This window comes from Coregonus lavaretus (assembly GCF_964263955.1).
Source record: "Coregonus lavaretus genome assembly, chromosome: 3".
NCBI classification, from domain to species: Eukaryota; Metazoa; Chordata; class Actinopteri; order Salmoniformes; family Salmonidae; genus Coregonus; species Coregonus lavaretus.
In genome coordinates this window covers 42,984,011-42,998,072 of record NC_139990.1, presented here as the reverse complement: position 1 = coordinate 42,998,072, position 14,062 = coordinate 42,984,011, and the positions used below count along the sequence as shown (strand labels likewise).

At 43.4% G+C, this 14,062-nt stretch overlaps 1 protein-coding gene across 1 annotated transcript in view; it reads right to left on the bottom strand.

The window, feature by feature from the left end:
* tg (thyroglobulin) overlaps positions 1-14,062 on the bottom strand; it is a gene marked incomplete at both ends in the record, with an annotated part of 78,180 nt that overhangs the window by 45,287 nt on the left and 18,831 nt on the right. Inside the window, 12 exons of the mRNA XM_084157585.1 lie at positions 5,552-5,725; positions 5,882-6,019; positions 7,837-7,923; positions 8,307-8,477; positions 9,159-9,356; positions 9,605-9,713; positions 10,353-10,468; positions 10,714-10,836; positions 11,576-11,740; positions 11,972-12,115; positions 13,238-13,396; positions 13,626-13,770. Of these exons, the coding sequence (XP_084013711.1) occupies positions 5,552-5,725; positions 5,882-6,019; positions 7,837-7,923; positions 8,307-8,477; positions 9,159-9,356; positions 9,605-9,713; positions 10,353-10,468; positions 10,714-10,836; positions 11,576-11,740; positions 11,972-12,115; positions 13,238-13,396; positions 13,626-13,770 (1,729 nt within the window). The remainder of the gene's footprint in view (positions 1-5,551; positions 5,726-5,881; positions 6,020-7,836; positions 7,924-8,306; positions 8,478-9,158; positions 9,357-9,604; positions 9,714-10,352; positions 10,469-10,713; positions 10,837-11,575; positions 11,741-11,971; positions 12,116-13,237; positions 13,397-13,625; positions 13,771-14,062) is intronic.

The following is a 14,062-nucleotide window of genomic DNA, read 5'->3' as shown; positions in this document are numbered from 1 at the left end:
TTCCTGGACCTGTGTCCAAAAAAAAGCTACAAATGGACAGTACCAAAACAAATGATCTAATGATTTTGTCTCTTCACAGCAAAATCTGCAGAGCTGGGAAGATTGTATCCCCCATATAAATAACATTATATTGGGAGCAAGAATTTTATATAATAATTTCAATTGAAAGATTCTAAGTTTTGAATCCGGTGTCGTTTTGCGTATCAGTTCATAAACACTATGCCATGGGATCGGTACGTCAAAAATGTCTTCCCAACTATTTTGCAATCTATATGGGACTGCTGTCAATCCGTTGGTCCTTAAATGAAACTGGTATACTTTTTTTATTTATCACAGTTTTCCTTAACCAATTATGTTCTTTAATGCAAGGCCGACAGACAAGTTCCTTACTTTCTCCCCCTTCCACTTTTCTCTTCCATTTTTGCGGTAAGGCTGCAATTATTTGGTTGTAATTTTGGGTAGAGCAGACATTTCCATATGTTTTTGTTAGCTGCATGTGCGACATAACTCCACCAGTCCTACCGATGATATCATTTACGAAGATTATACCTTTTGTAAACATTTTGTAAAAAAAAAAAGTTTTTTTGTCAATTAGTATATTTGAGTTTAACCACAATATTTGTTGCATTATTTGTTCTGTAGTTTCTGGAGAATTAAATTGAAATTGCAACCAAATTTCTATGGCTTGTTTTAGAAATAGTGATATTTGGGAGATTATTTCCTTTTCAAATAACTGAAAGTGAGAGGTTGTAACCTGAATAAAGGGAAAAAGGCCATTCTTGAACATTGGGTGAGACAATCTTACTAATTTGCTAGAGAACCAGTTCGGATTTAAGTATAACTTTTGTATGACTGAAGCTTTTAGTGATAGGTCTAATGCTTTAATATTTAATAATTTCTGTCCTCCGAATTCATATTCATTATATAAATAGGCCCGTTTAATTTTGTCTGGCTTGCCGTTCCAAATAAAATGGAATATTTTTTTTAGATATAATTTAAAAAACTGTTCGCTAGGCGTAGGCAAGACCATAAGCAAATAGGTAAACTGGGATAATACTAAAGAGTTAATCAGGGTGATTTTTCCACAAATTGACAGGTATTTACCTTTCCATGGTAGCAAGACCTTTTCTATTTTTGCTAACTTTCTATTAAAATGTATTGAAGTGAGATCATTTATTTCCTTTGGGATATGTATTCAGAGTATATCCACATCACCATCAGACCATTTTATTGGTAAACTACATGGTAATGTAAAAATTGTATTTTTTAGTGATCCAATACGTAATATAGTACATTTGTCATAATTTGGTTGTAATCCAGAGAGGTTAGAAAATGTATCTAGATCCTCTATGAGGCTGTGGAGGGATTCTAGTTGTGGATTTAAAAGAAAACATGAATAATCAGCGTACAATGACACCTTTGTTTTTAAACCCTGGATTTCTAATCCCCTGATATTATTGTTGGATCTGATTTTAATAGCTAACATCTCGATGGCCACAATAAATAGATATGCCGATAGTGGGCAACCTTGTTTCACTCCTCTTGACAGTTTAAAACTTTGAGAAATTACCATTATTTACTATTAGATTTTCCATAGTGTTCTATTGTTTCCAATACTTGCCTTATATTATCTCCAATGTATCTTCCATGTAAAAAACCTGTCTGATTAGAATGAATAATATCCGACAATACCTTTTTAATTCTATGCGCTATACATTTTGCTAGAATTTTTGCATCACAACACTGAAGTGTAAGGGGCCTCCAATTTCTAAAATGGACTGGATCTTTATATTTTCCACTTGTATCCTGTTTCAGTAATAATGAGATCAGACCTTCTTCTTGAGTGTCAGATAATCTATAATTTACATAGGAGTGGTTAAAACATGCTAATAACGGTCCTCTTAGTATATCTAAAAAGGTTTGGTATACGTCGACTGGTATGCCAATCCAACCCTGGAGTTTTCCCGGACTTAAAGTCTTTAATTGCATCCAGAAGTTCCTCCTCTGTAATTTCACCTTCACATGAATCTTTCTGTATGGCTGTTAATTTTACATTATCAATAGAAAAAAAATCTCTACAATTAGCTTCAGTTAGAGGAGATGGAGGCGACTGAAACAAAAACATATGCTTAAAGTACTTAGTTTCCTCCTTCAAAATATAATTTGCTGAATCATGGGTAACAATTGTAACCAGTTTCATTAAATTATTTTTCGTAGCATTCCTATGTTGAAGATTAAAAAAGAATTTGGTGCATTTTTCCCCATATTCCATCCAGTTTGCTTTATTTTTATAATACACTGCTCAAAAAAATAAAGGGAACACTTAAACAACACAATGTAACTCCAAGTCAATCACACTTCTGTGAAATCAAACTGTCCACTTAGGAAGCAACACTGATTGACAATACATTTCACATGCTGTTGTGCTAATGGAATAGACAGCAGGTGAAAATTATAGGCAATTAGCAAGACACCCCCAATAAAGGACTGGTTTTGCAGGTGGTGACCACAGACCACTTCTCAGTTCCTATGCTTCCTGGCTGATGTTTTGGTCACTTTTGAATGCTGGCGGTGCTTTCACTCTAGTGGTAGCATGAGACGGAGTCTACAACCCACACAAGTGGCTCAGGTAGTGCAGCTCATCCAGGATGGCACATCAATGCGAGCTGTGGCACGAAGGTTTGCTGTGTCTGTCAGCGTAGTGTCCAGAGCATGGAGGCGCTACCAGGAGACAGGCCAGTACATCAGGAGACGTGAAGGAGGCCGTAGGAGGGCAACAACCCAGCAGCAGGACCGCTATCTCCGCCTTTGTGCAAGGAGGAGCAGGAGGAGCACTGCCAGAGCCCTGCAAAATGACCTCCAGCAGGCCACAAATGTGCATGTGTCTGCTCAAACAGTCAGAAACAGACTCCATGAGGGAGGTATGAGGGCCCGACGTCCACAGGTGGGGGTTGTGCTTACAGCCCAACACCGTGCAGGACGTTTGGCATTTGCCAGAGAACACCAAGATTGGCAAATTTGCCACTGGCGCACTGTGCTCTTCACAGATGAAAGCAGGTTCACACGGAGCACATGTGACAGACGAGACAGAGTCTGGAGACGCCGTGGAGAACGTTCTGCTGCCTGCAACATCCTCCAGCATGACCGGTTTGGCGGTGGGTCAGTCATGGTGTGGGGTGGCATTTCTTTGGGGGGCCGCACAGCCCTCCATGTGCTCGCCAGAGGTAGCCTGACTGCCATTAGGTACCGAGATGAGATCCTCAGACCCCTTGTGAGACCATATGCTGGTGCGGTTGGCCCTGGGTTCCTCCTAATGCGAGACAATGCTAGACCTCATGTGGCTGGAGTGTGTCAGCAGTTCCTGCAAGAGGAAGGCATTGATGCTATGGACTGGCCCGCCCGTTCCCCAGACCTGAATCCAATTGAGCACATCTGGGACATCATGTCTCACTCCATCCACCAACGCCACGTTGCACCACAGACTGTCCAGGAGTTGGCGGATGCTTTAGTCCAGGTCTGGGAGGAGATCCCTCAGGAGACCATCCGCCACCTCATCAGGAGCATGCCCAGGCGTTGTAGGGAGGTCATACAGGCACGTGGAGGCCACACACACTACTGAGCCTCATTTTGACTTGTTTTAAGGACATTACATCAAAGTTGGATCAGCTTGTAGTGTGGTTTTCCACTTTAATTTTGAGGGTGACTCCAAATCCAGACCTCCATGGGTTGATAAATTTGATTTCCATTGATCATTTTTGTGTGATTTTGTTGTCAGCACATTCAACTATGTAAAGAACAAAGTATTTAATAAGATTATTTCATTCATTCAGATCTAGGATGTGTTATTTTAGTGTTCCCTTTATTTTTTTGAGCAGTGTATATTACACTTGATCTTTCTTGAATAAGTTTCTCCATTTCTTTTTGTTTTTCCTCTAATTTATTCTGAGCCTCTATGTTACAGTTTTTATTGCCATCTATCTGTTCTGTTAGACTTTCTATTTATTTTGTTAGTATGGACTCTTTTGACCTAAATTGCTTTTGTTTTCGAGATGAGTACTGAATTGCATGGCCTCTAAAGGCACATTTAAAGGCGTCCCATACAATAAGAGGATTTGCTGTACCTATGTTATGTTGGAAAAAGTCAGTTATAAACTCCTTTGTCCTAGTTAAAAATAAATTATCATCCAATAGGCTTTGATTAAATTTCCAATATCCTCGCCCACGTGGAAATTCAGTAAGAGTAATGTATATGCCAATTATATGATGGCTGTATTTAACTTAACGGTGCACTCAGGTTACCTGTGGCCACCAGTAGGACCATCGGATGTGTCCCAAATGGCCACAGGGCTCTGGTCCAAAGTAGTGCACTACATAGGGAATAGGGTGCCATTTGAATCACAGCGTCTGACACAGATTACTCACTTACGGCACAACATACTAAACATACAGAGAATTCTGAAGAAGTCGGTGCTGCTCTGTTAGTGGTATGCATTATGCACATAAACACAGACAGGAAACCTTAAAAACTGTATTTTGTCAACTTGCCAATTCACACAAGTTGAGAGATAACAGCAATAGACAGTACCCTCAACAGAGAAGAGTGGTTCCTTTCAACAGCAACTAAATGGACAACCTGGTTTGTGTAACCTTGGAAAGGCAGCCTGCTGTCGTTTGAGCCCGAGCAGGATCACGATACCGTCATTACTCACAGGTCTACTTTCTCAACCGCAGAGCTGCTCAAGTGTAAGCCTGTGTCCCAAATGGCAATCTATTCCGTACATAATGCAGTAGTTTTAATGAGAGCCATATGAGCCCAGGTCAAAAGTAGTGCATTATATAGGGAATAGGGTGCCATTTGGGATGCAACCTAAATAAGGACTTTTTTCTCTCTCGATCAAAGGCGTGATCTCCCCGATCTAACAACATCCTCTCTGTTCCCTCTTCTAAGTGACAGAGTCTGTCTCAAATGGCACCCTATTCCCTTTAAAGTGCACTACTTTTGATTAGGCCCCATAGGGATCTGGTCAAAAGTAGTACACTATATAGGAAATGGGGTGCCATTTGGGACCCACCCAGAGCCTAGCAGTGGCAGTCGTCCTAACTTCTGATATACAGCCTGTTGACCTGTTGCTAGGAACAACAAGACCAAAACAAGCCTAGAATCACAAACAGCGAGGCTGCTGGGATTCCAACTTCACCAGTCATTATCAAGTAGAGGGGAAGGACGCGACGACAACACTAGTAATGGTTGGGCTTCATGTTCAGATGATCGATAATAGTTTTTGATTGATAATAACCTGTGTAGCATATCAAGTCCGTAGCTGTTTTTCTAACTGAGTAAAGTGACGTAATTTATCTAAATGTTTTAAATAGAAGGCTCTTAAATTAACCATTAATTTGCTTTCAGGGTACTTCGGCTAACCTCCCTTAACCCATATGTACAGTATAAATACTCATCCATAGAATTACTTACAGAACCTTAATAGGATCTCTGTGGACTCACCGCCCTTGGTGTGTGAGGTGTGGGCTTGCTGGAGTTATAAGGACTCACCCTTCTTGGTGTGAGCAGTGTGGGGTTGTTGGGGGAGCACAGGGCTGCAGGCCTGTCTCAGGGGTTTGTCGTAGGCCCCACACACCTGGGTGTCTGGGTACAGTGTGCAGGTAAAGTACACTGAGCTCTCATCTCTCACATCAGCCACGTGACACAGCTCCTCCTCCTCACAGCCTGAAACACACAGCGAACACATGATACTCACATTATAGACGTGCTAAAGATTAAGGCGATATGATAGTAGTGGGAAAACGACTACAATGTTCAGTGTATGAAATTCAACGTGAATAGCTTTTGGAACAGGCAAGACATGAAGCTGATATATCCTACGTTTCAGACACCACAGCTGAGCCTCCTGTGCAGAGAACTGATGTTTGAAGATCCAGTATTGCAGGCTGGGGATGTCCCGTTCAGAGTCCACAACAACAGCACTGCTGTCCAGGGACACAAACGTCTCCTTCACTGCATCTATGTGATGTGACAGAAAGTTGGTTTAGGTTTTGTCCCTAATTCTAGTAGAGATAAGAAGGCTAAACTAACCTGACAGAAGGACTTTGGGGGCTTGTTGTGGGAGGACACTGCTACAGGCTGGGGAGGTCTTGGAACGAGTGGTCATGTCAGACTCTGAAATATGGATAATTTTAGCATGTGAGAAGGATAACAAGACAAGTCAAGACAATCCAGTAATGTTTATTCAGAAGTACAGTACCAGTCAAAAGTTTGGACACACCTACTCATTCAAGGGTTTTTCTTAATTTTTTTACTATTTTCTATATTGTAGAATAATAGTGAAGACATCAAAACCATGAAATAACACATATGGAATCATCTAGTAACCAAAAAAGTGTTAAACAAATCAAAATATATTTTATATTTGAGATTCTTCAAATAGCCACGCTTTGCATTGATGACAGCTTTGCACACTCTTGGCATTCTCTCAACCAGCTTCATGAGGTAGTCACCTGGAATGCATTTCAATTAACAGGTGTGCCTTCTTAAAAGTTAATTTGTGGAATTTCTTTCTTTCTTAATGCGTTTGAGCCAATCAGTTGTGTTGTGACAAGGTAGGGTTGGTATACAGAAGATAGCCCTATTTGGTAAAAGACCAAGTCCATATTATGACAAGAAAAGCTCAAATAAGCAAAGAGAAACTACAGTCCATCATTACTTTAAGACATGAAGGTCAGTCAATACGGAAAACTTCAAGAACTTTGAAAGTTTCTTCAACTGCAGTCGCAAAAACCATCAAGCGCTATGATGAAACTGGCTCACATGACGACCGCCACAGGAAAGGAAGACCCAGAGTTACCTCTGCTGCAGAGGATAAGTTCATTAGAGTTACCAGCCTCAGAAATCGGCAATTAACTGTACCTCAGATTGCAGCCCAAATAAATGCTTCAGAGTTCAAGTAACAGACACATCTCAACATCAACTGTTCAGAGGAGACTGCGTGAATCAGGCCTTCATGGTTGAATTGCTGCAAAGAAACCACTACTAAAGGACACCAATAATAAGAAGAGACTTGCTTGGGCCAAGAAACACGAGCAATGGACATTAGACCGGTGGAAATCTGTCCTTTGGTCTGATGAGTCCAAATTTGAGATTTTTGGTTCCAACCGCCGTGTCTTTGTGAGACAGTACGTGAACGGATTATCTCTGCATGTGTGGTTCCCACTGTGAATTATGGAGGAGGAGGTGTGATGGTGTGGGGTGCTTTGCTGGTGACACTGTCTGTGATTTATTTAGAATTCAAGGCACACTTAACCAGCATGGCTACCACAGCGTTCTGCAGCGATACGCCATCCCATCTGGTTTGCGCTTAGTGGGACTATCATTTGTTTTTCAACAGGACAATGACCCAAAACACACCTCCAGGCTGTGTAAGGGCTATTTGACCAAAAAGGAGAGTGATGGAGTTCTGCATCAGATGACCTGGCCTCCACAATCCCCGACCTCAACCCAATTGAGATGGTTTGGGATGAGTTGAACCGCAGAGTGAAGGAAAAGCAGCCAACAAGTGCTCAGCATATGTGGGAACTCCTTCAAGACTGTTGGAAAAGCATTCCTCATGAAGCTGGTTAAGAAAATGCCAAGAGTGTGCAAAGCTGTCATCAAGGCAAAGGGTGGCTATTTGAAGAATCTGAAATATAAAATATATTTTGATTTGTTGAAAACTATTTTGGTTACTACATGATTCCATTTGTGTTATTTCATAGTAGAAAATTGTACTGACTGGTACTGTACATTGTTTTATACATCTGTATAAGGAATAAAATGTATAATACCTTTCCAGAGGTAAATGCCTTGGAACACAATAATGGTGGCCTGGTAGTCAGTTTTGTTCTTGCTTGATGTTGGCAGAGCTGTATCGGCTGTAAGAGAAACATACTGACCATTAAATCACTTCATAACCACAGTTACAGAGTAGAGTAACACTTCATAACCACAGTTACAGAGTAGAGTAACACTTCATAACCACATAGTTACAGAGTAGAGTAACACTTCATAACCACATAGTTACAGAGTAGAGTAACACTTTATAACCACATAGTTGCAGAGTACAGTAACACTTCATAACCACATAGAGTATAGTAAGATGATCTATTCATCCTATACTGTACAGGCAGGTTTCCTGCCTAGTCTTTTCTCCAATGGAGATTCTTCATTGAGCTTCCTTTTAAGTCCAGGACTTAAAATCTGTGTCTGGGAAACTGTCCTTAAATATTACGGTAATAGTCTAGGTAGATATCCTTACTGATGGTGAAGTCTTGTCCTCCAAAGTTAAAGAGGAACTGTTTCTGCAGTTTATTGTAGGTGACTCCAGCCCCACAGATTCTGCTAGCCTTGGCCAGGCCAGACATGTCCCAGTCTGCCTCACTGCATAGCAACATGTCTGGGTAGCTCAGCAGACCACACATAATGGTACCTGGACGAAGAGATAGAGCGAGAGCGAGAGCGAGAGCGAGAGCGAGAGCGAGAGCGAGAGCGAGAGCGAGAGCGAGAGCGAGAGCGAGAGCGAGAGCGAGAGCGAGAGCGAGAGCGAGAGAGAGAGAGAGAGAGAGAGACAGCTGTGGTATATCAGACCGTACACGGGTATGACAAAATATGTATTTTTACTGCTCTAATTACGATGGTAACCATTTTATAATAGCAATAAGGCACCTCAGGGGTTTGTAATATATGGCCAATATACCACGGCTAAGGGCTGTGTCCAGGCACTCCATGTTGCATCGTCCCTAAGAACAGCCCTTAGCCGTGGTATATATGGCCATATACTACACCCCCCCGGGCCTTATTGCTTAAATATCCAATCTATTGGAAATTGGCTAAAAATCAATAAGTGCATCTATAAGTGGTGGTCCTCTGTAGCTCAATTGGTAGAGCATGGCGCTTGTAACGCCAGGGTAGTGGGTTCGATCCCCTGGATAAAAGCGTCTGCTAAATGGCATATTATATGCTTCCTCACTAAGCAGCATTACACAACGTGGTTCTGGATGCTGTCTTCACATATGGCATAGCCTTTTTAGCTTGGTCAGTTTGTGCTCTGGTCCACTCCATTGATGTCTTGGCATGACAAGGAATTGACATTCAGGCTAGAGCATTTTACCTCCATTGAGAACGTTCTGGTTGAGGATGAAGCCATCACAGCAGGTGTTCCGGGTACACTCATCCTGACAGAAACTATGGACGTCGGTCAGAGTGGTTCCTTCAGCTGCAAACACCATTGTACGGTACACACCAGAACTGGCCTTACGGAAACTCAGCCTTTCAAAGGTCTTCTGGGCCTTAGTGGTGAATTCATGACCTATGACACAGAGGGAGGCTGATTCTCATGGTTTGGTAGAGAAATATACCGTAAGAGCAGCTGCATTTGAAGCAGGAAAAAAACAAATAGATTCATGTCTGATTGTACAGTAGATTACTTCCTTATTCTATTGAGGGGGTTAGAAAGAGGACGTCATGGACTGCTAAGAGAGGGGAGCGCAAATAGGTGGATGGACGTTGTGAATTTCAGTGGTCACTTTATAAGAGGACAGCAAGCTCATACTGAACCTTTCTTCCTGATGACCGTGACGTTCTGTCTGTCAGCCCCGTTCACCTTCAGAGAACAGCTCAGGCTCTGGAACATATCAGCACCTGGATTTCCCAGGAACCCTTTGGTCTGGGAATCACAAGGAAAGGGACACTTGAAAAAGTTATAACACATCAAATGGAAACGGCAGTTGCAACTTCAGTTACAGCTAACAGTTTAGAACACATTTTTTTTTTTTTTTTTTTTTAGTCATTTAGCAGACGCTCTTATCCAGAGCGACTTACAGGAGCAATTAGGGTTAAGTGCCTTGCTCAAGGGCACATCGACAGATTTTTCACCTAGTCGGCTCGGGGATTAGAACCAGTGACCTTTCGGTTACTGGCACTACGCTCTTAACCACTAAGCTACCTGCCGCCACACATCAAACCTATTATGTCAATTTCGTTGTTGATTTGTTCTGGAATGAATAATTTACTATAATACAATAACAACATTTCTGAGAGATTATAGTCATGTTCCTCATTTGATTAGATGAACCCTAATGACCCTGGAACCTCTTCTATCTCCTGTTGTGTGAATCAGTTGTCCAGAGCCAGCAGTGTGGGTGATGCCTGATGAAAGCACTGTGTAGAACTGAATAACATAGCATAGGTTGTTTCCCAAATGGTACCCTACACCCTTTCTAGCGCACTATATAAGAAATAGGGTGCCATTTGTGACGAGCCCATAGCGTAGTGGGAGACAAAGACAGATTGTGGACGTCCATACTTCCTCAGAGGTTTCACACTGGATGTTAGCAGCGTCGGTGCTGTAGAGTTCACAGTGAGTTTGTCCTTCTTCTGTGTATAGGACAACGTAAAGACAAGCCTGGACCTGGGCACAAGCTGGGGATTGACACAAACATAACCAATGTTTTACACTAGTGGTTTTGGTATATAAACACTTGTAGTGCGTCCGAAATGGCACCCGAATCCCTGTATAGTGTATGACCTTTGACCAGTGTCCATAGGCCTGTTGTAAAAAGTAGCACACTATACAGGGAATCGGGTGACATTTGTGACACATCCTTATATTATGGAAAGGTAACATTTTTTTAATTTTTTATATCAACTTTTCACAGTGACCTCACCTGACACACACGTCCTGAGTTGGTTCTCCATGGCCATGTCTGATGTCTCTGAGCTGAGGACAACATAGTCTTCTGCTGCTAGAGAGAACGCTGATCTGGGAACTGTCTCAAACCTCCCCAGAACTGAAAAGGAGAAAGGGAAATATTATGACAACAACTGAAGTCCAAGAAATGAATGTGGCTTGACACACAAAAATAGCCAAACTTCAGAAATTCCTTTTTTGTTTTTGAATGTGTTTTTCTCTTGCTTACACAACAACTTGACATTGCTCTAGCACTTCAGTCATTCGTGTCCTGTATAAATATAGCACTTGGAGTAAAATGAGTTGGACCATCTGTTCCATTTAGTTTTTTTTGAATAAAAAGTACAAGAAAGGATGCAACTTTGAACTCTTGACTGACAGAGGTCACACACAAGTTTGAAAAACAAACACTCAACCTCAGTTGTCAGTGCTTAAAATCCTAATAACATTGTTGAGCATAATTCTTAGGTTTAGTCTCTCTATAGGGATCCTGAGACAGAACCTGAATCACAGGAAGTGCTCCAACTGGCACCCTATTTCCTATACAGTACACTACTTTTGACCACAGCCCAATGGGCCCTGGTCAAAAGTAGTGCACTACATAGGAAATAGAGGGTGCCATTTGGGATGCATACAGTGTGACTCAGGTATCTGTTGATGTTTCAGCCATGTGTTAAAACACTGGTCCATAAAAATAGCTCAAATAGACCAGAGTCACCTGACTAAGACCTTCATGCTCAAACTATTGTTTGTTTCCAGTCCACAGAGACAATACATGAACTTTCTGGGGCAGCAATACAAGATACACCTTGTTCTTAAAACGCTGGCCCAGACCGTACCGGAACATTCTCCCTCAGACAGAGGCTGGCCAGAGGTTGTCCACTCCAGCTGCTCTCCGCTGGACGTCACACAGCGCCACCTCCTGGTCTGGATGTCCTGCTGGGCTGACAGGAAGTCCCCTCCCTCTGAACACCTCAGGCCACTGCGCTGGCACTCTGTCAAACCTGGACATTACAAAACACACATATACACAACAGTAGTGAATTGAGCAGTTATGCTGCCTATGTTAGGGGATAGGACGATGGTCCTAGACCTTAATAAATATCATAGATCTACATAATAATAAAGTCAAATATACTCCCCCAATCCTCTCTAACACCGGGTGAGCTGAGCAACAGAAAGCGAGTGTTAATAAGGAACCCAAAGTGTTCCATGTTTCCCATCTCCTCACTCACAGTGTGTGGCAATGGAGGCTCCGTTTGCGGAGGTGCCTTTAGGACACATGGTACAGAAGTCTGTCCCCTCCTGGTCTTGGTAGGAGCCCTGAGGACAGGGAGAACAAACACCTCCAATGGAAAATGTACCCGCAGGACACACCACTATGGGGGGGGGGGGGGGGAGAGAGAGAGAGAGAGAGAGAGAGAGAGAGAGAGAGAGAGAGAGAGAGAGAGAGCGAGAGAGAGCGAGGGAGCGGGAGAGAGAGCGAGGGAGAGCGAGGGAGCGGGAGAGAGAGGGAGCGGGAGAGAGAGCGAGAGAGAGCGAGGGAGCGGGAGAGAGAGCGAGAGGGAGCGGGAGAGAGAGCGAGAGAGAGCGAGGGAGCGGGAGAGAGAGCGAGAGAGAGCGAGGGAGCGAGAGAGAGCGAGGGAGAGAGCGAGAGAGCGAAAGAGAGCGAGGGAGCGGGAGAGAGCGAGGGAGCGGGAGAGAGAGAGAGCGAGAGAGAGCGAGGGAGCGGGAGAGAGAGAGAGCGAGAGAGAGCGAGGGAGCGAGAGAGAGAGAGAGCGAGAGAGGGAAAAAGGGAGGGAGAGTGAGAGAGGGAGAGAGAGGAGGAAGAAAAGAGTGTGTGGTATAAATTCAGTTATTAATAATGGGGGGGGGGGGGAGAGAGAGAGAGAGAGAGAGAGAGAGAGAGAGAGAGAGAGAGAGAGAGAGAGAGAGAGAGAGAGAGCGAGAGAGAGCGAGGGAGCGGGAGAGAGAGCGAGGGAGAGCGAGGGAGCGGGAGAGAGAGGGAGCGGGAGAGAGAGCGAGAGAGAGCGAGGGAGCGGGAGAGAGAGCGAGAGGGAGCGGGAGAGAGAGCGAGAGAGAGCGAGGGAGCGGGAGAGAGAGCGAGAGAGAGCGAGGGAGCGAGAGAGAGCGAGGGAGAGAGCGAGAGAGCGAAAGAGAGCGAGGGAGCGGGAGAGAGCGAGGGAGCGGGAGAGAGAGAGAGCGAGAGAGAGCGAGGGAGCGGGAGAGAGAGAGAGCGAGAGAGAGCGAGGGAGCGAGAGAGAGAGAGAGCGAGAGGGAGAGAGGGAAAAAGGGAGGGAGAGTGAGAGAGGGAGAGAGAGGAGGAAGAAAAGAGTGTGTGGTATAAATTCAGTTATTAATAATGCTGTCAAGAGGGTAGTGATTTTTAGCAAATCAGTAAGTATGCAGTTTTATTTCATATGAACTGTTTGATTGATCTCCCTGATACACAGTAGTTCAGGCTAGGTTGTGTTTTAGTGGGAAAGGTAATAAGGACGTACCACATCCTGTCCCAACACGCTGGTAGCCATGGGAGCAGCCGAAGCCGGGTGCTGAGGTAGAGAGGACTCTGGGTTCAGAGGTCAAGAGGGAGCGGTAGGGCTCACTACCCATCAGGCCTAGCAGCCCATCCAACAGCCTGTCCTTACTGAGCACCACATCTGGAAATAGATGATTCACTAATGACTTACAATCCACAAATACTTCTGTTTTACAATTAAATGAAACATGAAAAGGCGCTTTGGCACACCTCCAATAAAATATACACACACTTGACAAAGTCAAAGTTTAAAATGCATAAACTAGTTTTGAGACATATTTAAGGGGTGTGAGACAGTATTTGCGGCTTTCATTGAGAAATATTTGATAAATATTGTCTGTGCTCCTTACCTACATCATGCAGGTCAGGCAGAGCAGAGACAGGAAGGTCTGAGAGAAGAGCCTTCCAGCTGACCTGAACACTGAGACTTTCCTCCCCCACACACTCCACAGAGACAGACGACTCATCACACACTGACACAGAGCTGAAGGTCAGCTAGAACAGGAGAGACACAGTAGTCAGCCAACCTGTACAGATGTAGGATCTTAATTGAATCTCCCTGTTGCAGGAGAACTTTCCTGCAATGCAGGACATTTTAAACGTGTAGAGTATTTGAGGTTTAAAAAGGCTTCTGAAGTTTGAAATTTCCACTTTCAGACTTAATTTTCCCTTATGAAAAATATATCAAAACCTACAAAAATGCTCATTAATTATAATACACATAATAATTCATATTTCCTGTTGCTGCAGGACTATTTTCCTGCTGTAGCAAACTGGCTCAAATTAA